Source organism: Pararge aegeria, chromosome 5 (assembly GCF_905163445.1).
Source record: "Pararge aegeria chromosome 5, ilParAegt1.1, whole genome shotgun sequence".
Taxonomy (NCBI): Eukaryota; Metazoa; Arthropoda; class Insecta; order Lepidoptera; family Nymphalidae; genus Pararge; species Pararge aegeria.
The window spans coordinates 15,466,654-15,490,908 of record NC_053184.1 but is presented as its reverse complement, the minus strand read 5'-3'; the positions used below and the strand labels follow the sequence as shown (position 1 = coordinate 15,490,908).

The following is a 24,255-nucleotide window of genomic DNA, read 5'->3' as shown; positions in this document are numbered from 1 at the left end:
TATTAAATCATTTATTTCTCTCCGTATTCATTCACTTCTATTCTATTCTCGAGCGGGTGAAGATCATTATCTACACCCATGTACACCCAACAATTGAATATCATCATAGTAAGTAAAAGCTGTATTTGACAGTTTGACAGTTCAAAAATAGGAGTGCTCCGATCGCCACCAAACTTTACAGGATTACTCGCCAAGTCAATCCGGAGATTCCCTGAAAGTTTCATTGAAATCGGTCCAGCCGTTTCGGAGTCTATACGGAACATACCCACACACTTTCTCTTTTATATATATAGATAGATTATATATTAAAATATATATATCTATCTTTTCTGAAGATAAATATATTTCTTATTTTATTATCAGTTATGTTAAATATTTTGAAACTCTCAGCAGGTAGCCATTAAAAGCACAAATCAAACATTTTTATGAATTTGTTCTAGTACCAGGTTTCGTGTCTGGAACTAAATCGTACTGTGGGGATGACTTTCGTAGTATTATGTAATATAGTATTAATGATTTAACCTTCCTTAATTTATGTTTACAAGTCAAATCACACAACATTAACTATAATTATAAAGTAATCGCAGTAAGGAACCTTAGACTTGTCACGACTTAGTGATTTAATTACTAGATTTCATTATTTTTTAGAGATAAAAAAGCAGCGCCATCGAGACTTGGCTAATTGTTTACAGAATTTTTTAGGTGGGATGTAAATTGACATAATCATCGTCATTATCATTATTAAACCTTTACCAGCCACGGCACGGGCACTGGTCTCTTTCCACAATGAGAAGGGTTTAGGCCGAGGGCATGCAGGTTTCCTCAACTTGACCGATGAAGCAAGTGATGGAAAACATCGCGAGGAAACCTGAAACCTTTAATTACTTAAAACGCACATAACGTAGAAAAGTTAGAGGTCCGTGCTGGCATTCGAACTCGGCACTCCGAAAGTGAAGTCGAAGTCCTACCCACTGGGCTATCGCCGCTTCATACTTAAATAATAAATATATATAAAGAAAACGCTCTACCTAATTAACAACATTATGGTGTGGTTATTGGACGAACTAAGTTGACTGTAGACTTGTTTATGAACGTTAAATAATATAAATAGGTAGTGTAGTTGAGTGGTTTTTTCCATAGCATCTGTTGAATAAAAAATCTGATAATGAACGCTTATAATAAAGTTGTACATCGTGCATCTATCAAAACTTGGATAATAAGGTACAGATATTCATAAACCTACTATTTTTTGTTTCGTATTTTTTTAAATTTACAAATAATTGCCCTCATTCAAAATTGATTAACCATTTTGACTACGTTATACGAGTATCACTTCTAATAAGTGATACCTACATATAATTTTATAATCACTTCTGTTCTGTTCTCTCAGCCAAAATAAAGTAATTTTTTTGTAATTAAAAAAAGAATTTCTTCAAATCGGATATCAATACATTGATTTAAATTATGGACCTAGTACTAATTTCTTGTTATTATTACTGCATAGGTGTGACATACGAATTTTAATTATTATTGCGAAAAGATGACGCGCTTGTCTAACGACTTTATGAAAGTTGATTCGAAAAGATTTGTCATATCAAATAATTTTGTTATTTTCGTTTATGGCTGACAGTGACTGGTGTATGGGAAGTTGATGATAAATAATTGTTAATTCAATTTCAGATCTTTTTCTATTAACACTGCGGCTGTGCAAGGCAATACAGATAGTAAACACGTAAAATCATGGAAGGACATTCCTGGGCCTACGTCTTTACCAATTATTGGTCAAATTCTACACTTTATTTTACCAGGAGGTACCCAAATTTAATATACTATGTACAATATCAATCCTAAATAACACCTCAATTTAAAAGCTTTGTTGAAAAAGTTCCTATCAAATCTGATTGGGAATCAGAGTTATTTCCATATTAATTCTAATGAGATTAGGTTTTAAAGTAAGCAAGTACCTTGAAAGTAGATCACCAAAAATAACAAATAATTTATTATTTATTACGGTGACCTTAAATATATTTTTTTTAATATATCGGTTGCGTTTGTTACGCATACTACATATGCTTACGAATTATTAATTATAAATAAATGTGTAAATTTCGTTTAAAACTCTTTATCTAACATTCGCAGCAGCTTAATTACCGTAATCTTGATTCTTAATTTCCATATTTTAATAAATAGGTTTTTATTTTTAAGGAGTAGGTATTTAGAGTTTTAAATTTGGTTAAAAACTAAACTATTTATAAAATTTTTTTTTCTTCTTGTTTTCATATACAAGGTCTTTATTTCATAAACTTCCATTGTTTTCGACCCTTTTTCCATATACTACAAATAGTCGCCCAGTATTTTTTTACACAAATTTTTACAATGCCGATTGCATTCATTAATTCATTATGATTGCTTATTAAAAGGTTTGTTATACAATCGCAAAGTGGAATTAGCGGAGATTTTATACAAAAACTATGGATCCATTGTTAGATTGGAAGGAGGTATCGGCATGTCACCAATAATCTTCCTCTATGACCCAGAAGTTGCATTAAATGTAAGTTCTACTCTCTTTATAATTTAAGTTAAAACTAGAATATTTGGAAAAAATGCTGTGCACTGAGTCTTCAACCACGGTATACTATTATAGTTAGGGATTGATTAGAAAAGGAGCGTTTTCAATAGGGTTTTAATTCAACATACGAAAACAATATAATTATGTATAGAAGGGGCAATGTTACGACTTTTTGGCGCAATATCATCCCATTATCGGCACGTTTCTCATTTCCGAATAAGAAGGGGTATACGTACCTTTGATAATATTATGGAGAACTTTCAGGCATGCAGGTTTCCTCACGATGGTTTTCTTTACAGTTAATTATGTGATATTATAATTTCTTAAATTAAAAACGCACTAAACTCCGTACCTGGCCTTTGCCAAAAGTGCAGCCGAAGCTCTAACGCCTAGGCCATTAGCGGTTATCGTAACCATGGTACGATTCCATATAATATGATGGATTGCCTATCACGGTATTTTATTTTAGTCTAGACATAAAATGTCGTCTAAAAAGTGCTATAAAGATATAATTTGTATTGAAGAAGCCTGCGTAAAACCCACCTTATTATAAAGGAATGTGTCCATCTTCGGAGCCAGAAAAATAACTGTTTTAGTGTTTAAATAGATTAACAGTTCCTAGATGTACAGCAATTTTAATATTAAGTCATGGATTAGATACCCAGCTAGATTGGATTCATATCTATATTTTTGCTGTGTGAACTTCTCTTTTTATTCTTGTGATCGCATTGAAAATAATCCATTAAAGATTTTTCCAAGTGAGAGTGATTCCTATTATAATATTGCAGATATTCCGGAATGAAAATGAGATGCCAGTCAGGCCTGGATTTGATGCTTTGGAATATTTCAGAAAGTCTTACTACAAGAGAGAAGACAATCCGTGGGAGAAAACAACTGGCTTGATAACTGAGTATGCAAATAGTTATTTTTGTGATTATCACTCTTAGCCAAATAACGCCCCATTGCTGAACAGCGGCTGTTTCTCTCTTTTAAAGGAGAGATTTGGAATGTAACGATTAATATCACATAGTCCATGAATTTACGTGTATTTTACGGATGAACGAAGCTAAAGAACTGAGAATATTTTGATTTGAAATTAAATACATCACAATAATTATGGTCTGAATTCGGTAATCGAACCCTATACCTTATAATCGCCAGCAACAGCTAGAATTACATATGTTAAGTCGCGTTTACATGGGGGTAAATTTAACCTGTTATTTATGGGAGTGATAGTGGGACCTTTATGAACATTTTACGTACATTCAGCATTTTTTACTTAGCGCAGTGAGATTTGACTGGTTATAATTCACTTGTCATTCTATTTTCTGAAATCGTGACGCAAATTAATTAGCATAACAACGATCGTCTACGCAAAAGCAGAACGAATAGGTAAGCCAGAAATAGCATTCATTCTTATTTGGAAAACGGAATAATTAACCAGAAAGGTGTACTTTTTTTACACCTATGATAAGTCATGGCTCCGAAATAATTTATTAATTTAAACTTTTAACTTAGCTTAGACTAATCTACAGTTCTCTTTAATTTCTAAAACAATTTATTTTTAGATAAAGTAAAGTAAATATAATTATAGATATATACCTACTTGTATGTACAACCAAATGCGTACTTCACATATAAATGTATGTAGCTCACGGCTCCGAAATACACTTGCTATTAATAAGAAAGCTTAAAGTTCTTTAAGCATACGATGGAGAGTTATGCCAGGGGAAAGTAAGGAGATGAGGAGGTTCGTAGATTTTATCGTATTAGCGATATAAGATAATAAGTTGCGAATTTAAAACATCTTTGCCACCTCGCAACTTGTTAACCTATGGCCTAGAATTGATAGGTAGAATCCAAGATAGGTGGACAGAGTTTGCGGTTAGGTATCAAAAACTACTTAAGAAGAGTTACAATGTGTTTAAAAAAATCCTTTATTTCGGTTCTAACATACTAAATGAGATCTCCAAGTAAACATCAAATGTTTTTGTCAGGAGGGCTCACACTGTAAAAATGATTGATTAGTGTTTATATGCCTGTGTTTGTGTGTGTGTGTGTATGTGCGCGTGGGTGTGTGTGTGTGTTGTGTGTGTCCGTCGGTTATATTTACAGTTACTAGTTGAAGAAGCGTCTCAGTTTATTCATAGCGGTCTTTGGCCAGATTGTCAAAGTTTTGTTACATTAAAAATAGGTCTAGATCATCAAGATGATCTAAATCTAAACACATGGCTTTATTTAACCTCAATAAATCAGAGCACTATTATAACTGGGCAATTGACCGCTTAAGATGGTAAGGCCTTCAACTCTGCTGCAATGTATCACATCTCAGTGCTTATAACTGGTGCCGGTGAATGCATCACAGATATTTTTAAACGCCTTAATGTTTTTTTCAGACATGGTGAGCCGTGGAAGAAATTTCGATCCACAGTCAACCCAGTATTGCTGCAACCAAGGAATATAATAATGTACACTAATGCTCTCAACGAAGTAGCTGAAGATAATATGGTTAACAGGTTTTTTCATACACAATTATTTTTGCACACGTTTGCTATTAAACTCGCTTCGCTCGCTTTTATTTTAGAGCAAAATTAATATCAGTAATATACGAGTCATTACTGGCGAGTTGTGGTATAATTCTTATAACTAAATTTATTTATTTATATAGAACATAAGTTCGGAAGCTCCATAAACAAAGGCGCGTAATAGCTTACATCCTGGAGATTGTTTGAGATTAAGAAGATTAAAAGATTGAAGATGATATAAAAAACTAACCATTGTCACTTTTCAAATCCAAATTTGTATGGTTTTATAGAAAATAAGTATAGAGATCAAATACTAAAAGAATTAGTAACAAAAGTTCCTGGCAACAGGAAGTTATAATTCTGGATTAACAATCATATTTGAGAATTATTGCTTGTAAATATTAAATAAATAGCAGCAATTCAATTGAAGTCAATCTAATATCTAACAAGGAAATAATAATCGTATACACCACTAATAACTCTGGCCAGTGCTAATAAAAAAGTATGTAATTAAAACAATGTGACTTAAAGCACAAAAGGTTATATAAAAACCAGTCTATGTTATAAATACTGTTCTACTTTTCATTAACAAATATACAGGTCTGATTTTCTATTACACTAGCTGTTGGCTGCAACTAATACCGCGTTTTTTTAAATCTTTTAAAAACATGACGAAACCGTTAGTATAACCGGGATAAAAATTATAAGTCTCCGGGATACAAGCTTTCTGTTTGCAAGTTTGCCTATTTAACAAAGGCTATTTAGAAGATGTTCAGGTTAAATGTAAGCCATCGTCCTATCAACCAATTAGCGGCCCACTAGAGCACGGATCTCCTCTCACAATGAGAAGGGGTTAAGGCCGCAGTTCAACCACACTGGCCCAGTGCGGATTGGTGGACTCCACACATGTTTGAGAACATTATTGAGAATTCTCAGGCATGCAGGTTTCTTCGCGATGTTTCCTTAACTTTGGAAGTAAGTGATTTTTTAATTACTTCCTACACACATAACTTAGGAAAGTCACAGGTGCGTGCTGGGATTCGAACTCGGCCTTCCGAAAGTGAATTCGAGCTGTTGTTAGGACCCACTGGGCTATCACCGCTTTAAAAAAATCTATATTTTTCTAAGTATATTGTATATAATATTATGATTTTACTTCTGTTAGTTATGAAATCTGTTTTAGTTTGTACGCAATAAAGTACTTATTGTTTCAGGATAAGATCGAAACGTAATGAAAATAACATGCTAAATGCAAAGTTCAATACAGAAATGACTTTGTGGGCGCTAGAAGCAATCGGAGTAGTTGCATTGGGGTCTCGACTGAATTGCTTGGATTCTAATCTCCCGAGAGACTCCCCAGCAATAAGGCTGATCAACGCTATTCACTACGTGTTCGTATTAGTTGAGAAACTTGACTTCGAGCCCAGCCTTTGGAAGTATTTCTCAACTCCCATCTTCAAAGCTGCAATGAAGTGCTTTGATGAACATACAAAGTAAATATATTAAAATACTAGCTGTTGTCCACGTTCTTCGTCCGCTTTTATGGTGGTTTTTTTACTCTCGTGGAAACCATTGGTATTCTTGGGACAAAAAGTAGTCTATGTTACTCTACTCCTTCTAGCTAATTCTGTGCCAAAAATAAAGTAAAAAAAAAACTTGTATCGGTTACTTAGTTTGGGCGTAAAGATATGGGATAAACCAACAAACACACTTTTGCATTTATAATTTACTGTCCTGTCCAACAGGACAAAAGCCTCCCTCCGATCTTAGCACAACTCCACTTTTTGTGCCTTTCAAGGTAGTTGTGCCCTACTATATTATTTCAGATTTTACAGGCATTCAAGGAAGAACTAATTTTGCCCATTTAAGTTAATTTTATACTTATATATAAAGCTTAAGAGTTGGTTTGTTTGTTTACTTGAACGCGATAATCTCAGGAACTAAAAGCCCGATTAAAAAAATGTCAGTGTTGGATATCCCATTCATCAAAATAAAAAAAATAAAATTATCAAGGAACGCTATAGTCGATATATCATCATGCTAAGACCCATTTTAGGAGCACAGGACCAACGAAGAATGTTTTGAAATCTGGGGTTTGTTTCCTTTTTTATAGATAAAATTATGTATCACAAAGTTTCTTCCCTTTAAAACTTTTGAATAAATGTCCGCGACAGCATATGTTTACTTGCTAAAAAGCTTATACGCGGATGAAGTCGCAAGGGACCGCTTGTCTACTATTTGTCATAAAAGGAAAACAAGACCGAATCTAAAGTACACAAAGTACAAATCATGTATTTTTTGCTCAGATACAAAGTACACCTACATACACACTGCACACCTGTTTTCCGAACTAGTTGAGACTGTCTCGGAAAAGAGAAAATACTCTTAAGAGTTTGTTTTTTTGTTTGAATACTTAAATCTCTGTAACTAACAATCGTATCAGAGAAATATTGTTTTGTTTAATAGCCAAGTTGTTGATGATTGGCAAAGGATGGGGGATGCGACAGTGGGCCGTAGAAGGAAAGTTTTTACTACTCAGAAATGGTACGTGTCACGAGAAACAGCTAGTGAAATATAACAGAGACTTTTTAATATCCCTGACTTATTTCGAACCCGACTGGGTATGTTTTCATTATCTGTTTTGTTAAATGGATCGGAATATGGACTAATTGAAAGTTACATATTTATACGTTTTGACCTGATAAATCATATTATGACGTTTTTATAAAAAAAAGCTATTTATACCACCAAGCTTAACAAAACAGTACTTTGTAATGTACAAAGTTAAAGGACATAAGTGACAACCACTTGATCTATAAAACATGTTTATTCAATGGATTTATAAAATATGTTTATTCGCAAGACATAAACATTACGTATAACTCCAGCAATTATATCCACACAAATAATGTAGTTAACGTAGTAATAGAGGTATAATTATATAGGTGATTTTATTCTTGTTGTTTACGACAGACTGAGGTGTTCAAACAACGAATAAAGTTTAGTATTTAGATACTCGTTATTTTGTGAATTAGATTAGAAAACATTTGTTTTGTGGAAATTGACTCTGTTATTTTTTCAGGAAAATGGTGAGGTAGGCCCCTGTTGCATCCCCCTTATACCTAGACCTTCAGTCTTTAACATACTTAAGGACCTGCTTAAAAGTGAAACTGCATAACAGGATTCTTACAAGCGTGACCGTTTGGTCCGTTGAACTTTAACAAGTGTAAACTTTTTTTGTAAATAATATTAAATTTTTCCTGACATAGTAAAACGCGGTTATAAATACAAAAAATGTTATCTTTTCAGACTTAGTGATTATTTAGTACAAGAAGCTATTGATCAACTAAAGAAAAATGAGAGTAATGATATTAAAAGTGATAAAGAAAAAGGAATTTTAGTTAAATTACTCGAAATCGATCACAGAGTTGCAGTTATAATGGCAAGTGATATGTTATTCGCCGCTATTGATACAGTAAGTTAAATGATTATAATTATAATTCAGCATCTATTTATTTCACTAGATAGATGAATAATTAACAATTATGTTCTTTTAAATACATAACTCATATACTAATAATCATACATTTAAAAAGAAATAGACGTCAATGAATTGCGTCATAACTATAATATTAATAAAAACTTCATTGCAATTTTCATGCTCCTATTTTCATTTGTTGCGTTATATAATGTGGGGGACTTTCAGTATATTAAAATAAAATTTAATTCTTAAAATTAACGGAATGCTATACAGTAAAGTAAATCGATAATCTCTACAAATACTGTAATTTTCAATGCCCATAATTTTTCTAGAAAAAATTCAGCTCATTACTATAGTATAAAATGAAAAGGATAAGCGATATCTTTCTTTTTCAGACAGCCAACACAAGCATTGCTACATTATTACATCTAGCCCAAAATCCCGAGAAACAGATTAAATTGAGAGACGAGATCAGGTCAAAAGACGAAAAAAAGCAGTATTTAAAAGCATGCATCAAAGAATCGCTAAGACTAATACCTGTAGTAGGAGGAAACTTTAGAAGAACAACTAAAGAACATAACGCAATGGGATACAGAATACCGAAAGATGTAAGTCTATTAAAGAAATTACTAGTAAATAATATGCCGTTTAAACTATTACACTCATACTCCCACTTAACTCCATCTCTAGTGACCTTAATCACATCATCATTAAAATTCAATTAGAATTAGGTAGATTGTAAACCACTCTTATAATTGGAAATTAATACCAGTTTTCAATCTTTTCGTAATCTATAGACTTATTACATAGCAACGTTGTTTTTGTTAAAAATTTATTAACAAATGATAAGCAACTTATCAGCAGATAACAGATAGATTTGTACCTTGTATGATTAAAACATTTTTTTAATTAAAAGTAAACATTTTTTTATATTTATAATAGTGGACCGAGCAGATGCCCCACTTGATGGTTAACCGTCGTTAATAAGCAGGACAACACTAAGCAGGGCCTGCAAGAAACAAGTCAAAGAGGTGTAGGTAATAAATCTCTGGTAACACCGATAAGAATGGAGAACGGCACGACTTCTGCGGACGAGCTCTGTCACAAAAACTTTTACTGCTACTACTAAATATAATACTATAAAATGGAAATTCGCTCAAGAATAAAGTTTAATACGTTAAGAAATGAAAGAAAAAATATGTACTATTACTATCGTTTATTTGAGTTGAAAGACAGATCGGAATTAAAACCATCCGAACCGCTATTTTTTGAAATTATCTGAGATGGCTACCTACCTCGGTGCTCGTAAATTTACTCGAAATCGGGTTGTCATGCAACTAGGTCACAGAGTTAAATCAAGAGACGTCCATTCGAGCAATTTCGTTAGTCCAATTTGTAGATTTGGGTACCTTGTGAATGTTTTCCAGCTAGTGACAAACAGCGTGTCAACCGTGCATGTCGCAACGACTGCACAAATTAATTTTCATTTTGGTAACATTTACTTGCTCGCAATCGAGGAAATGTTTTCGCAAATGAAACTACATATCGTCGGAGTAAAATGAACCAAATGTCACTAATTTAGGAGTCAAATATCCTGTTCTTCTGATTTTGGTTTTACAAACGTTCTGCCAATGTCCGACCTAAAAAACTGTAGATAAATTTGAGCTTTAATACGATTGAGTAAATACGATCAATTTAACATCGGTGCTCAAGTATCTCCATAATCAAAAACGACTTCTCGATTGCGAACAAGCAAATCTTGTACTAAGGCTATAGGATAGGCGATTGAACTTTAAAGGTCCTTCGAAATTTGGCTCCGCCCCTCCTTGATTTGGGGGAAAGGTTCATCATTTTTCATCATTATCAACCATTACCGTCCCACTAAAGGGCAAGCAATGACAAGGGTTTAGGCCGTAGACCAACACGCTGACCCAGTGCGGTTATGTGTACTCTACTCGCCTTTGAGCACATTATGGAGGACTCTCAGGCATTCAGGTTTCCTAAACAAGTGATATTTTAAATTCATGAAAAGTTAAAAGTTCGATTATCATTAATGTCACACATTAACCGTACATTTAAAACTTTTAAGGCCTGATGAGGAAAATTAAAAAACCTGTTCTGGGGGCTAAACTTTTGCATTGCAATACATTCGACAGATTTATCCATCCATTTCCATTTTAATCCGCAATATGGCGAGGTTTTATTTTCCTGGTCAGGCTATACTTCAGTACTTATTCTAAAGCTATACTTGTTACCCATTGCTTGACAAGTTTGGAATAATGTAAAGACTTGGTTATATATTGGAATCATATTTATGTTCAGATGTTTACAATGAAAATTGAGCTTAATTTGCTATACTCCGCGAAAAGCAGGAGACGCTGTACGCTGTTATTTCTAATTTTTTCAATCTTTATACTCCACGCTAAACAGATCCCCGGCAATATACTCTCTACGCACGTTTCGCTCCGACACCGGAACATCCTCAACAGATGATGACTTTAATGAATAATTGTTTTGTTGGCTTAATTATTTTTTTCATTGTACATTATGGAATTCCACAAAGTAACGCCTGATTTTATACAATTTCAGATGTTTGTAATGTTTGCCAATCAATATTTGTGCTCGTGGGAGCAGCAGTTTCCACGTGCAAAGGAGTTTATACCAGAAAGATGGATTGTCAATAAAAGTGATCCATTGTACTATGGACAAGCTCATCCATTCGTTTACAGTCCCTTCGGATTTGGATCGAGGAGCTGTATCGGTAAATATTAAGAGTAGAATATAACCTCTTAGTAAAGAAAATATCAAGTTACTTTTAGGGTGTTTCTAAATCACAGATGTTTATTTTATATTAACGAATTTAACTTTACCGCTGTGCAAACACAAAATATGTATTTAGGCGCTTGACAAACAAAATATGTGGATCGGCATAAATCGGGCTACAGGAATCAAATATATTAAGTAGGTATTCAACTCAAACTCTTAAATATATAACTCCACTCCAAGGCAGCTTTATTATTTCACAGAATATAATGCTCAAACGATTGTGCTCATTTGCATACAATAAAGCCAAAGCCAAATCAGTTTTAAATAGATACAATAAACACACCTATCTTAATTTTGACGGCCTATTGGCGCAGTGGGCAGCGACCCTGCTTTCTGAATCCAAGGCTGTGGATTCGATTCCCACGACTGGGATTAAGTAATAAGTATTTGTTAGTGAACAAACTGGCACTAAATAACAAATTTTTTGTGTGTCATCACATTATTATGCAGATCGGCACATTTACTGTCGCCTTTATTGCGTGTATTTTAGTTTAGCAAAGACTGCCCGAAGACAGAGCTTCTGCTTATACTTACCATGTAGGGTGGGTATAAATAGACGTTCATCTGTGACTAGTCATACATATGTAATATACATTTATGAGTAAACTAACATCTTTGCCATGTTCGGACCGTACTTAACAAGCCATACGTGAACAAGACGTAGCTCAATTATGACGTTAGTTATATTATACAAGGGTCTCATAATGAGATTTTGAGTTGATATTTTTTTCTTCAGGTAAACGTATAGCTGAACTTGAAATGGAGACAGTAATAACAAAAATTATAGAGAATTTTCAAGTAGAATGGGTTGGTCCTCCACCAGTGCCTACAAGAACGAGCATCGTCAATCATTTGATCAAACCGTATAACTTTAAGTTTAAGGATATTTAACTATGTCTATTGGGTATGTTATGATTCTACCTCGGTAAATACTTTTTTGTAGGGACAGTTACTAGGGTGCTATGTTATTTATTATTTGTCTAAAAAAAAATAAAAGATATGTTATAAATTTTGGCCTTCATTTGCTTTTGTTAGTGAAATCACTGTTCATGTGTAAACATCGTAATGAATTTCGTGCATCCTTAATTACTTTGTCTTATATCGTCAATCTGTCATAACATAATCGTTAAATACCCTGGCACTAATTTGTGCTTAACATAATAGAAGTACATAATGTTAGTTCCAAGGTAACAAGACTTCAATATAGATATTACTATATGAAGTGTAAGTTTTGATAACGATGGTATAAGGCAGAGGGCAGCTCACGCCAACTTGTATGACACGCCATATCACCTCTTAAACTTAGCTATAGGAAGCAGTAGGTGTTACGTAAAAGTAGTTTTTACGAATTATCTTATAAAATTACTAAATGTAAATTGTTACAAAGTTTCCTTATAGGGTTAATGAAGTGACAAGGTTTTCAAAATAGTATAACTATTAATCGTAAGTTGCACGTACGCTGGATTTTTTTGTTAGTACGATATAAAATTCTCATTATTCTCGCTGTAATATAAGTAAGAAAATTTTTTATTATACCAGTCTCAATCTATCGCAAGAAAATTACTGCTTTGGAGTTTATTAAAGAAGGTGGTTCACCGCATTTTAATTTCGAGACGTCGCGTTAGAACTTTTCACAGCGTCGTGGGGTGGGGTGAACAAACCCGTGGTTTTAATATAGCTGAAGATAATTGGTTTCCATCCATTAACTTGCGATAACGGGAAAGAAAATATTTGTCTCCTACGCTTAGTATTGCGATTGATTAAGGATTGTTTCGTTGCTTTATTTGTAGATAGATACTCATTAATGCTATCTGTTATTTAAAAGGTGGACTACTGCCTGTGAATAAAACTTTCATAAAGGTAAATTATTTAGAAAACCAATGCCTTTTACAGAACCATGATGGTATGAATATTTGTTTAAATGCATTTACCTTAAAAGTGCAGTAGAAGTAAAATAAAGCGTGTAAAATAGCAGATAGCCAATTATGACCTTGTGACAACTGACATCGCGGGCCGTCAATAGGTTAAATAGCTGTTAGCGGTTAGCGCTGGATGAAGTCAGAAGTTCTACCTCGAAATATTACTCAACATTTTGATACGGATCCTGCGAGAGAGGAAGAAAAAAGGAATATCTCTCTATCGATGTGTGCAGTAGAAGAAATGTTGGATTTGACCTGAAACATGTTCCGACCGAACGATCGATACTCAAGAAACTCTTGAGTGAAAACTTATTTTAAAGGTTCAGACTGCAGTTACTTTTTGTTGAGCAACGTTTCAAGAGTGACTCGTAGTGTGTAACGTCCGGTAACAAAAAGTTATTAGTTGTTGTGTGAAAGTAGGTAGGTTAGGTATTACATGAAGCTGTGTTAGGGCCGATTTACATCAGTCGAGCGAATGGTATCCCGACTCTATTCAGCGATTTCGGTAAAATGGAAATAAAGTATTCTTCTGTTATTCTGTCTGCGTTCGCAAGATTCTATGGAATATTATAAGAATGTTCAGTCGCTTAATATCAACGGCACTACAGCATTCGAATAGTTGCTTAGACCGTGTTTGCTTTTTCAGACGTCGTCGCTCCCCGGAACGGTCTCTTCAAAACGTTTTTGTGCTCCAGCAGCGTTCTGTCGTTCAGCTGATCTAAGAATTTGTCCAATAATTCTAGTTCTTGGTTCCTATTTTAGAGCGTTGTTCTTTTGGTGTAAACACTGGAGACGTGCTTTCGTTGACATTAAAAGATCAAGAAAGGTCTTTTCTGGCTCTATGTTCGTTAGTTTATATGCACCTTTAAGTTCCGTTGCCGAACTATTGAAAACAGTTTATATTACTACTATTTAGTTCTTGGCTGCAATCATACCTGATTATAAGTAGAAATTGAGTCTAAACTAGTAGCGGGCCAAATTGTTAGGGCTAAGGCAGTTTTATTATACCTTTACTCCTAATTGTGACACTGATTTAACCTTTGACCAAATGAGACAAAAAAAATGCAGAAATTAAAAATCCCCAAATTGTCACCACTTTACCACTACGCCAGAGAGCTTAACAAAAATAATGTTACTGGCGATATCGGTACAAATAGCAACAAAAAACAAATACCAACAAATGGTAGCAAGTCACATTTCTTTATGGTGTTGCATTTAGTTGCTCTACAAAATGTAACAGCACCATAACCGGTTGATTCACTTAAACGGCTGCTTTTTTACCATCAACAGCATCGATACGATATATACGATATTATAATAAACGTTATTACGTTATTATAATATCTTCTATCAATAATATACTAGACGACACAGACCCGTGCCCTGTAGTGGGCCTGTAATGGTTCAAATATTAATATAATGGATAAGCTGGTGCTTACTATATTTTCTCGCAATCTGTTATCAGTTACTTTTCAATTGCAGGAAGAAGGCAAAACATTGCTTTAAAATGCAACCACTTTACAACGCTTATTAGTAAGGGGGCTAGGGTGTATTTTTTTTAGTTTTTTTTTTATTTTACTAGAAGTTAGTCCTCGACTACAATCTCAACTGGTGGTATAGTGATGCAGTATAAGTTGGTAGCGGGCCAACCTGTTAGGGAGTATGGTAGTTCCCCTAATCGGTTTCTACGCGACATCACACAGGGACACTAAATCACTTAAAGGCACGTCTTTGTCGGTAGGGTTGCAAGTAGCCAGGGCCAAAGCCTACCACCAGACCAGACCAGAGAATATTCAGAAATTATAAATTCCCAAATCGCCCCTGCCGGGAACCGAACCCGGGCTTCCTACTTAAATTCACAGCGCTCATCGTAGCGCCAGGGAGGTCGGCAAAAATATATAATAGTGATTGCCTCACACGCAGATATTAAACTAACATGCCTATATGATAGAGTGCATGCAATGTTTATTTATGCAAAACGCCGGTCCAGATATGCATAACAATCATTTACATAGCCCTCTATGTGTGGTGTTAGTATTAGCATAAGTTGATTGGGATAACGGCTCCCGAATTGAATACATTATATTCTGCAAAATTTGCTAAATTACATTTTGTATCGGTTCGTGACGCGTTTTTATCATCATTCTACCTCAATCAATTTTATGTGTATATTGTAGATCCTTTGGTTATAAAAAAATGTGTCTGTAATGTTATATATATATTTCTTGTGTGCGTGTGTATGTCACTGAACTCCTCCTAAACGGCCGGACCGATTTGAATGAATTTTTCGGTATGCGTTTGGGTGGCACCCTGGATGGTTTAGATTCACAAATCAGCCCGACAGATGGCGCTGGGGTCCGCTAGTGTTATATATATATTTCTTGTGTGCGTGTGTATGTCACTGAACTCCTCCTAAACGGCCGGACCGATTTGAATGAATTTTTCGGTATGCGTTTGGGTGGCACCCTGGATGGTTTAGATTCACAAATCAGCCCGACAGATGGCGCTGGGGTCCGCTAGTGTTATATATATATTTCTTGTGTGCGTGTGTATGTCACTGAACTCCTCCTAAACGGCCGGACCGATTTAAATGAATTTTTCGGTATGCGTTTGGGTGTCACCCTGGATGGTTTAGATTCACAAATCAGCCCGACAGATGGCGCTGGGGTCCGCTAGTTATATATAGTTGTGTATGGGTTTTTCTTAATAAAAACTTTGTTCCTATCTATAACAATTCATCCACATTAATATTGAAACGTGTCTATTTTTATGTCGATTTTTACGCTGCAACAAAAATCTTTAAGGGCTACTTTTTGTTCAGGAAAATGCACGGTTTCCCCCTCCTCCTTTTTAATTTTGTTTTTATTAAAATGTGTGGTATTAAGGTGTCATAAATCTACATCAGTTACTGTTTTCCCTGAGAATCCTAATGATGTTATAAATGTGAAACTTTCGTTATTTTTCCTTATTCCAGACTTTGAATATATCACACTAGTAGGGAAATAATTAAATTGATAAAAAGTGGAAAACCATCGCTTATACATGATCATAAACCTTTTGTTTTCCTTATCCTAAGGTTGCCTGAAAGAGATCGCTACAAAGCGATAAGGTAAAAGGCCTTTTGTATACTTTTTATGTCTGTTTCCTTTATTCTTCTTCTGTATTTTTTATTTGTGAGCAAATAAAGAGTATTAATAAATAAATCATACATTTTGCAAAGCATCAAAGGAACAAGTCCTAAAAAGGGCCGCCCTTGTCCATCAAGTTGAAGCTAGGGTGTTAAGCCTCATGTGTCCTGTCCTGTGATTACACCGGCAACGACGCTGATTTAGAGCGGAAGACAGCAATGGTGGTTGGCGGCAGAAATAAATATCGCTTTACCCGACAATTTCTGTCACTCACGATGAGCAAGGGTTAACAAAAAGCTCAAGCTTTTTTTTGAGGAGTAGTGGAGCAGTATAAGCTAATCTTACAGGCGAGGGAAATCGCAGCGAAGAGATAGTGATCCGCACTGGGCCAGCGCAATAATTTGAAGTCATTAATATAATAAACAAAGTAACAGGGTTTTTCAATCAGAAGTTCCGAGAGGAGAAAACTTTTTTTAATTTGATCTTGGCCCTAAAATTTGGCATAAATCGGAATTTATGAATAATATTATACATCTCTGATGGTTAAGATTAATGAGAAGTGAAATTATAATGATTTATCGACCTAGCTGCAGAATACAAATTCGTGACCTAAACAATGTTATAATTATTATAAATTTAAAAAGAAATTATTTATTATATATATATAGTATGCTTTATAGTATGCTTTAATAAAAGGAGTGGTGATAGCGCATTAGGTAGAAACACGACTTCACTTTCCGGGGGCTGAGTTCGAATCCCAGCTCGTACCTCTAACTTTTGTACGTTATGTGCGTTTTAAGTAATTAAAATATATTTTATAAATTTTGAGACGGATGTGAAAGGCATATACTAATTTTGGCATTGACGGTAGGAGAGCCGTAGCTTAATTGGAGAAAGCGCTCAGGCCGCGATTGTCAGAGTCGCAGGTTCAAATCCTGTCGTTCCAAAAAAATTTAAATGCATTTTAAAATTTATAAAATTGATAATTCCTCCAATTTTATAAGTGTGTTACTTATAAAAAATTATAAATATTAAATTATAATTATTAAAATATAACTTGCTTCAACGGTGAAGGAAAACATCGTGAGGAAACCTGCATGCCTGAGAATTACTACATAATGTTCTCAAAGGTGTGTGGAGTGCAACAATCCGCACTGGGCCAGCGTGGTGGACTACGGCCTTAACCCCTTCTCATTGTGGGAGAAGACCCGTGCTCTGCAATAGGCCGGTAATGGGTCGATGTGATGATGATGATGATGCCTAAATATAAGCACTTTTGAAACTTCTGATTGTAGTGACTACTACGTAGGTACTATAACTACCTTTACATAAATTCAAGTATTCATCTGTGATTTACTAGCTTTCGCTTGCATATTTCTAGCTTTAACGTAACTTATCAATGTCAATCATTACTGGTTGTCCTTTCCTAAGAGGTATTTCTCCATTTCTTGGAAAAAGTAATTAAGGCGTGAAATTCTATTTTTTTTTTGTACATATATTGATGGACAATGGATTGACAAATCAGAGCTGGAGCTTTACTAATACAAGATACATAGTATTTATAATATCAGTTAAGGTCTAGAAATAAGTTATATGACTTGAACGATGGAAAAAAATACATATTTAAAAGGTTGCCTTCCTGAATGTGTAAATGGAACTCCTGAACCAATTTTGATGAATGGTTTACAAGCATGTGAAGAACTTTGTATTAATTAATAAAACTACCATATAGAGTGAGACAGAACAGATTTCCGTAAAACTTGTTCAGTTAGGTTGGAAGAAGACTTTCCAAGAAACTTGTTCAGTTAGGTTGGAAGGAAAAACAGTAATTCTGAGAAAATTAAGTCACACTCTTCACACTATAACGATTAAATTCCAAGTTGACTGCAATTAAATTATTCAAAGCTTCATGTGCAATTAAATTATTGAAACCTTTATATAATTGAACATAAAGCACATTTTTCTGTATTATGTTTGTGCTGATATTAAATGACGAGTGGACCACTCCTAAGCCTTCGTGTCACACACTTCAAACTGCATCGTATCTTACATAACATAAAGCTCATATTTATTTGGGTTCAACTAAAACATCTTAGAGTGCACCATCATTTACTTTATTACATAACCTAACCTTTTTTTTTTTTTTTTTCTCGCTGGGAAATGCTTTTACGCATCCCTCTCGCAAATGATGCAGGAGATGTTATCCCCTAGCCTCATTTACGAGAGGGTATGTGGGACTCACTGGCCAGATGACCAGAATACCCACTAAAACCCAGCGTACCCTCTACGTTGTATGTGAAGCGCCAACGGATCACAAATTGCACTCAACATTTGCGCTTCAACGTCTCATTCGACAATTGTACGGCTATAATATATATTATATAGGCAATATATTAATTAGGAGGTATAAGGCGAGCAAATCTCCGCCTTCTACAACCCGTTCTTCTCCTGCGGAGTGGCAGGGCGTCCGCTGCCAACTCCCGTTCCCGCTCCGCCGCTTCCTTCAGCCTCATTACTGTTTCACAGTATGACGTCATTGCCTGCCATTTGGACTCAGTACCTATCATCCAGTCTATTATATTTACTAGCGAAATGTCGCCGTCGAAAGCCGCCAGCAGAGAGTGTCGTTGCGGCGCCCACGCCACGCACTCTGTTAATGTGTGATATGCCGAATCTTCTGGTGCATCGCACTCCCAACACCCCGGAGTGGGCTCCCGTCTCGCTATCTTGTTCAGGTACTTGCCAAAGCAACCATGATCTGTAAGTACCTGTACAAGGTGGAATGTCAGTGGACCATGTCGTCTCCTAAGCCATCGCTCCAGATGTGGGCGAATCCCTTGTACCGTCCAGCTTCCCACATTAGAGGACTCAAGGTCTTCATGCCATCTCTGAATCAGACTCAAATGAGCGATGGATCTCGCTCTACTGATTCCCTCCGACGTTATCTGCTCGCCTCTTGACCTTATGTCCAGCTTATGCTGGTAAACCTCGGCCAGCACTTCAGCTTGTAGCTCCCATGGTGGATCACTAGCCAATAAAGTCGCTGCAGTCCATGACACTGTACGGTATCCACGGATAACACGCACCGCTATAACTCTTTGCGGCCTCCTCAGCAGTCTTTTGTTTTGCGGCGAAAGTGCGTGAATCCAGATAGGAGCTCCGTACAGTGCCATACTCCGTACAATACCCGCATAGAGGCGTCTACAAGCCGAGGCCGGCCCCCTGATATTGGGTAATAATCTACCAAGAGCAGAAGCAGCCTTGATCAGTCTGCCGCCCAACTGCTCGAAATGCTCATTGAAGTTCCAACGTCCATCCAGCACAAGACCTAGGTACTTCATGTGCCGTCTGACCTCAACCGCTACGCCATGGATGGAGATATGAGCACCTCGAGGTGGACCTTTTCGTGGACCGTGAAAGAGGATAGCCTCAGTCTTCGACGCTGATATTTGTAGGCCCAATGCCCGTATTCGGTTGGCTACCAACTCAGAACCAACACTCGCCAAACGCGCTGCGTCCTCATAAGTATCCCCACTGGCTGTGATGAGGGTGTCATCCGCATAGCAAATGACCCTCATCCCTGGAAGCAGCGGGCCACGCAGAAGCCAGTCAAACCCAATGTTCCACAAGACTGGGCCCAGCACTGAGCCCTGTGGAACACCACTATGAACACCATGCCGGGTTATTCGACCATTGTTTCCCTCCCACGCAACTACTCTGTCCTGGAGGTACGCCTCTAACAGCCTTCTGAGATAGAGGGGCACCCGATGGTATTTAAGAGCTTCCAACAAAGTCTCGAAGGGAAGACTGTTAAAAGCGTTGCGCACGTCGAGCGAAACGGCAAGAACTACCCTTCCTCTCTCTATTTCCTCCGTGGACAGATGTTTTAGAGCCTCTAAGGCATCCAGTGTCGATCGACCTTCCCTAAACCCAAACTGTGCGTCTGAGAGCCCGGGACCCACTGAGTCGATATGCTCATTGAGACGGTTGACAATAATCTTTTCCAGGAGTTTCCCCGTCTCGCTGAGTAAGACTATTGGCCTATACGCCGGAGCAGAGTCCAACGGTCGTCCCTCCTTTCTAATAAGGCACAATTTCCCTTCCTTCCACAGCTTTGGGAACCTTCCGGTGTGTAAGCATTTGTCGAACAATTTCCGCATTCGCTCACCTAGACTTTCGAGAGCTATAAAAACCACCCTTCCCGGAACGCCATCTGGGCCTGGCGCCGTCTTTCTCCTTCGAAGGCGGTTAAGGGCTATGTCCCATTCCTCCTCTGTGATTGGAGGGACGCCCTCTTCGACCACATCATCCCGGTGTGCGGACATTATTGGTGGTGCAAAGCCCCGCGTATCAGGGAACAGCTCTCCCACTAGCCGTATTAACAAGTTTGGCTGCAGGGTTTCTGTGACAGCCGCCCCTTGGGTTCGCAGCTTATTCCGCGCAACTCGATAAGGGCGTCCCCAGGGGTCCTTGTTTAGTCTCTCTAACATCTCTTTGTGTGCAAGCTCTTTCGCCTGGCTAATAGCGACCCGCAGATTATTTTTAGCAACGCGGTACCCCTCATGCAGCATGGCTTCCAGTGCCGGGTTCAAGCCATTTCTTCTGCGACTGCGGACAAAGGCTCTCCGGGCCCGATTGCATGCAATGCGAAGGTCAGCGATTTCGGTAGTCCACCAGTAAACGTGACGCCGCCGCCACCGTCCGCGGGCTCTTGGCATAGATGCTTCACAAACCACAGTTAGGGCATTATGCATGGAGTCTGCAAGCTCGTCCACACTTGTATCGCCGGCAAACCCAGCCGTTGTCCACCGACGCAGAATGGCAGCTTCTTTAGCCAGATCGCGATCAAGGCGGGTTATGCACCAGCGAGGGAATCGACTAGCGATCCGGGGGGCCATTGCCATAGCTGAAGAAGTGGAGACCTCAAAACGGATATAATTATGATCGGCGAGAGTCTCCACTTGCTCCACTCTCCAATTAACTACCCTGTCAGCGACCGAGGCAGTGGCAAACGATAAGTCTACAATCGACCCCCCTTGTTGCCGCACGCAGGTGCTGGCAGTCCCTCGATTCAGGAGAGATAAGTCTTGAGTAAGAGCCCACTCCTGCACAGCTCTGCCCCGTTCGTCTGTTCTAGGACTCCCCCATGCTTGGGACTTCGCGTTAAAATCGCCAAGTACGACTATATTTCCTGCCCGTCGGAAAATAGCCGCTCTGACAGAGTCCAGGTAAATCTCGAACTCTGCCAAACTGCGGTTGGGCGAAAAATATATTCCGACGACAACATAATCCCGCCATTTTGCTACCGCGTATCCAGGCCCTCTCTCTATAGACTCGAGAGGAGGACCAGCGCTATCCCCCAATACAATCGCCACCAGACCTTCCGTGTCCCCAACCCAATGAGGCTGTGAGGGGACGAAATACGGTTCACACACTACCGCTATATCTATCTCCCACTCCGCTATGGACTGCATAAGAAGATCTTGAGCACCCGCGGAGTGGTTAATATTCGTCTGGAGGAAGTTAAAATGCCGTCCCTGGTTCATGACGACATGTTAGCTTCCCCTTCATCCTGATGTAGCCCTTCGCTGGACCGAGCCGATGTGTCCAATGTACCCCTCGTTGGGGGGGGATTGCAGTCCCTTCCCCCCATTATGTGCCCCGACGGAAGGCCTGCGTCCACACACACCGCACAGCGCATAGGGCTCGAGCACTTTGAGGACTTGTGCCCGATGCCGCCACATTGAAAGCACAAGTTGCTACGGTCGACTAGTGAAGGACACAGCGGCCTTGTGTGCCCGATACAGAGACACTTATAACAGCGTAATGGGCGCTGATCGAGAACCTGGACTCTAGCGGAACTCCAACCTACCAAAAGCTTCCCCGCATCGGACATCACTTTTACAACCTCGACAGGACAGTGCACTGTAGTCACGCCCATTCCTCTGGGGCCAGACTGTATTTCTCCTACCTTAATGCAGCTAACAGGGCAATTTCCAACTCTGGCGATAGCGGCAATGACTTTTTCCCCTGTCACAGTATCATCAAGGTCCATAAGCCTGACGGATGCAGTCTTGGTGGGTCGAACGACAGTGGCCATGCCAGTTAGGGCCGCCCGCAGTCTATTCACTAGCAGCTCCACCTGCTCCGGAGTCTGTTCCTTAGGAAGCTCAAGAAGCCTTGCTCCAGTGGCCGCCCTACGAATTTTTATGCCTTCCCCAATACCAAGCTCCTGTAGGTTTATACTTTGTTCGGCCCGCTCTAGCACCTCAGCGTATGAGATTCCCATTTTTACGGCATCCGGCTCGAGATTAATAATAATCGCGGCAGTCTTGGGAAGGGTAAACGTCGGAGGGCCCCTAGGTCTGTTAGTGTGGGCAGAAGTAGCCTCAGGGGAAGCATTATTTGAGGAAGAGGAGGCCTTCTTTCCCTTCTTTCCTCTTCTAACAACTGTAGACCAACCCGCTACCTCGTTCACAGCAGGGCGACTTGAACCCGTGGCTGCCTCGGAGTTCTCGGGAGAAGCCGATCGTGCATCGCCATTTCGGTTTTCTGGCACCTTTTTAGACTTCGGAGGAGCTGCTGCCGATCGTGGCGGCGGGGCTTCCGGCCTTCTATTATCCGATGCTAACGGCGGGCGAATCACTCTTTCGGGCAGCAGTCTCTCTTCAATACCAGCGAATCTAGCGTCAAGCATGACACCCACCGATGCAACAATTGAGGCCTTCATCTCCTCAATTATGTCTACATTTAAAGTTGGTGTCGTTGTACGATTAGCCGCCGCCATGCTAGTTTTCATTTCTACAAATTCCCGCCGATGGGCTTTCAGCTCCGCTTTAAGACTATCCACTTCATTGCGGAGGCGAGTATTGTCAAGCCTCAACCGACGGGATTCCTCTGACTCTGTTCTGTTAACAAGCGTATCGACAAAATTTTGCAGCGCCGAAGCCGACTCTTTGAGGCATTTAACGAAGGTGCCTTTCAAATGACCAGATTTAGTAGCAACATGAATAATCGCCGCCGCTCTGCGTCCCGCAGCAGCTCTCAACTCCTCTGAATTAAGATTGCCTGGATCCTCATTATTGGAAGTTTCAGTCTCGAACCATTCCTCAGGGTCCAGCACGGTTACAACTGCCTCTTTTCTATAGACTCTATCCCTAAGTCGTTGATCAAACGCCTGCTCAATGGCCTCTTCCTTAGCATTTCTGAGGTCAGCTCTGGCCTGAGCTATCCCTGTGCCACGCCTAACAGGGGTAGGGTCTCTCGAAACTGACGACGCTCTTGAAGTTGAAACCTCCCTAGAACTCAAGGCGGACGAATCCAACCCGTCCCTGCGGGCGGTCCGTCGGATTGGGCTTCTATTCCTTAAGCTCACCCTCGAAGCAGTTTGGCGAACCATTTTGCGTGCAGACGAAGCTCCTTTTTCGGACGATAACTCGTCACTCATCTCTAAGAGCTGACCTGCCGGGGAAACCTGGCAGGTCAACTCTCAGAGGACAACCACAAACAAACAAAACAACCAAACTATATATAGAAAACAACAAAGAACCAACAAACGAACCAAAACCAAGCAAAAGAAACCTACATAACCTAACCTAACTTGACGTGGTTTATAAAAAAATGTTTAAGCATTAGAATAAGAACATCTCGGAGACCTGGTAAACTTTCCATCGGTGATTGCGTTATGTTTTGGTAATAATCGGTTACATATAATTGGTTTCGTGCATGGTTTTACATGGTTAACAAATCATTTACTTACCCGTGGTATAATTTATTACACTTTGATATCTGGGGCATTTTCATAAAT

The 24,255-nt window shown here is 38.4% G+C and overlaps 2 protein-coding genes across 2 annotated transcripts; one reads left to right on the top strand and one right to left on the bottom strand.

Moving 5' to 3' along the window:
• Positions 1-1,073: 1,073 nt before the first annotated feature.
• Positions 1,074-12,374, top strand: LOC120623802 (cytochrome P450 CYP12A2-like). Its single transcript, XM_039890051.1, has 10 exons — positions 1,074-1,221; positions 1,681-1,811; positions 2,421-2,551; positions 3,358-3,479; positions 4,966-5,085; positions 6,309-6,587; positions 8,404-8,569; positions 8,971-9,183; positions 11,165-11,336; positions 12,138-12,374. Exons 1-10 carry the CDS (start codon positions 1,166-1,168, stop codon positions 12,290-12,292), a joined length of 1,545 nt encoding a protein of 514 aa, XP_039745985.1. The 5' UTR covers positions 1,074-1,165; the 3' UTR covers positions 12,293-12,374.
• A 9,616-nt stretch (positions 12,375-21,990) lies between these two features.
• LOC120623962 lies at positions 21,991-23,895 on the bottom strand. The gene has a single exon (XM_039890255.1). It carries the CDS (start codon positions 23,893-23,895, stop codon positions 21,991-21,993), a length of 1,905 nt encoding a protein of 634 aa, XP_039746189.1.
• Positions 23,896-24,255: the final 360 nt, after the last annotated feature.

Bases quoted from the DNA above. Each gene is read 5' to 3' on its own strand.
- LOC120623962 (XM_039890255.1), bottom strand. From the start codon at position 23,895: ATGAGTGACGAGTTATCGTCCGAAAAAGGAGCTTCGTCTGCACGCAAA.
- LOC120623802 (XM_039890051.1), top strand. From the start codon at position 1,166: ATGAACGCTTATAATAAAGTTGTACATCGTGCATCTATCAAAACTTGG. The intron at 3,480-4,965 runs GTATGCAAATAG...TGTTTTTTTCAG, and splicing joins ACAACTGGCTTGATAACTGA to ACATGGTGAGCCGTGGAAGA. The intron at 11,337-12,137 runs GTAAATATTAAG...TTTTTTCTTCAG, and splicing joins TGGATCGAGGAGCTGTATCG to GTAAACGTATAGCTGAACTT.